At 36.4% G+C, this 2280-nt stretch overlaps 1 protein-coding gene across 1 annotated transcript; it reads left to right on the forward strand.

Annotated features, from left to right (window-relative positions):
• Positions 1-371: 371 nt before the first annotated feature.
• Positions 372-1316, forward strand: LOC308346851 (olfactory receptor 4M1; the record flags this gene model as incomplete). The annotated part of the gene is made up of 1 exon (XM_080809897.1): positions 372-1316. The coding sequence occupies exon 1, from the start codon at positions 375-377 to the stop codon at positions 1314-1316; it is 942 nt and encodes a 313-aa protein (XP_080666023.1). The 5' UTR covers positions 372-374.
• Positions 1317-2280: the final 964 nt, after the last annotated feature.

Raw genomic sequence — 2280 nt, forward strand, 5'->3', positions numbered from 1 at the left:
GTCTACCATTTAGGTTCTCTTATACTGCTTACTAAGGTAGATATATGGGGAAAGAATTAGTGCTCTGCTGAGTTTCATAAAAAATAGATTAATACAAAATTAGTAACATTAATAGATTGGGATTTTGGTTTCAGATATGTGACATACTTCATACAGTTTCAGTGTTTCTAATTTTCATGTCATCACTTAATCTTTCCCTGTCTTGGCTTATCAGATATCAAATGGGACAATCAAATGTATCTTAATACAGTTCCTTAATGACACAGACCAATTTGATGATTTCAACAGCAGTAAAATAAATCTATTTCAATCCTATTTGGGATAATTGTAATTTTTTTATTTTTATAGCCATATTATTAAAAACAAGTGAAGAAATGGAACCGGCAAATTATACAAGGGTGACAGAATTTATTCTCACTGGCCTATCCCAGACTCGAGAGGTACAGCTAGTCCTATTTGTTATATTTTTATCCTTCTATCTGTTCATCCTTCCAGGAAATATTCTTATTATTTGCACCATCAGGCTTGACCCTCATCTGACCTCACCCATGTATTTCCTGTTGGCTAATCTGGCCTTCCTTGACATTTGGTACTCCTCCATCACAGCCCCTAAAATGCTCGTAGACTTCTTTGTGGAAAGGAAAAGAATTTCCTTTGGTGGGTGCATTACACAGCTCTTCTTCTTGCACTTCGTTGGGGCCTCCGAGATGTTCCTGCTCACAGTGATGGCCTTTGACCGCTATGCTGCTATCTGCCGCCCTCTCCACTATGCTACCATCATGAATCGACGTCTCTGCTGTATCCTGGTGGCTCTCTCCTGGCTGGGGGGCTTTATTCATTCTATAATACAAGTAGCTCTCATTGTTCGACTTCCCTTCTGTGGGCCCAATGAGTTAGACAGTTACTTCTGTGACATCACGCAGGTAGTCCGTATTGCCTGTGCCAATACCTTCCCAGAGGAGTTAGTGATGATTTTTAGCAGTGGTCTGATCTCTGTGGTATGTTTCATTGCTCTCCTAATGTCCTATGCCTTCCTCCTGGCAATGCTGAAGAAACACTCAGGCTCAGGTGAGAGTACCAGCAGGGCCATGTCCACCTGCTATTCCCACATCACCATTGTGGTGTTTATGTTTGGGCCTTCCATCTACATTTATGCTAGACCATTTGACTCTTTTTCCCTCGATAAGGTGGTGTCTGTGTTCCATACTGTGATATTCCCTTTACTTAATCCCATTATCTACACCTTGCGAAATAAGGAAGTAAAGACAGCCATGAGGAAGTTGGTCAACAGATATATTTTATGCAAAGAGAAGTGAAAGATAAGTGGCATATTCAATAATCTTTCAAGGGTCATTGTCCTAAAGTAGGAAGCATTTGCAGCAGTAATAATGCTTTCACTACCTCTTTTCATCTGGATTCTTAAATTCTCACCAAATTTTCCCCTCTATTTGGTGAAAAAACAAAAAAAATAAGATGGAGATAAGTATCGGTCACAGAACTCAAGATTTTGTCACATCCTAGAAACAATTTTTATGAATTCATAGTAGAGTTTATTACATGAGCCCCCTTCTCATTCCAGAGGAAGTTTCCAGCCAAGGAGTGGTGTTTATAGCCAGTCTCTACTTACATCCTCCAGTGTGAAAGCAGACTTGGAGGAAAGGGATTCTAGTTTGACTGGAATTCACAGACATCTAGCTATGTGATTTTTAAACATTATTATCTCCTTTGTCATTTTTGTGTGTTTTCTCTATTTTCTAATTGTTTCTCATGTTAAAATTATGTTAGTAGGGTATTGTTTTGTAGCCCTATAATCTATAATATATATATATATAATATATATATATAGATTATATATATATTATATATTATATAATCTATAATCTATAATCTTTCCCATTAAACCATTTTTCTTTTTAGTACATATGAAAGGGACCTGGATGTACTGGTTCTCATAATCCTTTAGTGAATTATTTAGTAGAGATCAATTTACTGTTCCCTGACACTAAGAACCCAATTATTGACTTTGCTTCAGAATATAAAAGATAGATTAGAATATTTGAGTCCACACAAATTTATTTGCTTAAATTAACTTTCAATTTCAAAACTAGGATTCTGTCCATCAAAGAGCAAGAGCATTTTGTGTGTTCTGAGCTTTAGTCTTATGTTTTTTTTGATAACATAATATGATTAGACTTTGAAGGGAACAGATATCTGTCAGCATCAGAAATGAAAAAATATAAATGAATGATGAAAACCTCAGGTACACAGGATGAAATGATG

Source organism: Martes martes, assembly GCF_963455335.1.
Source record: "Martes martes genome assembly, chromosome: 7".
Lineage (NCBI taxonomy): Eukaryota > Metazoa > Chordata > Mammalia > Carnivora > Mustelidae > Martes > Martes martes.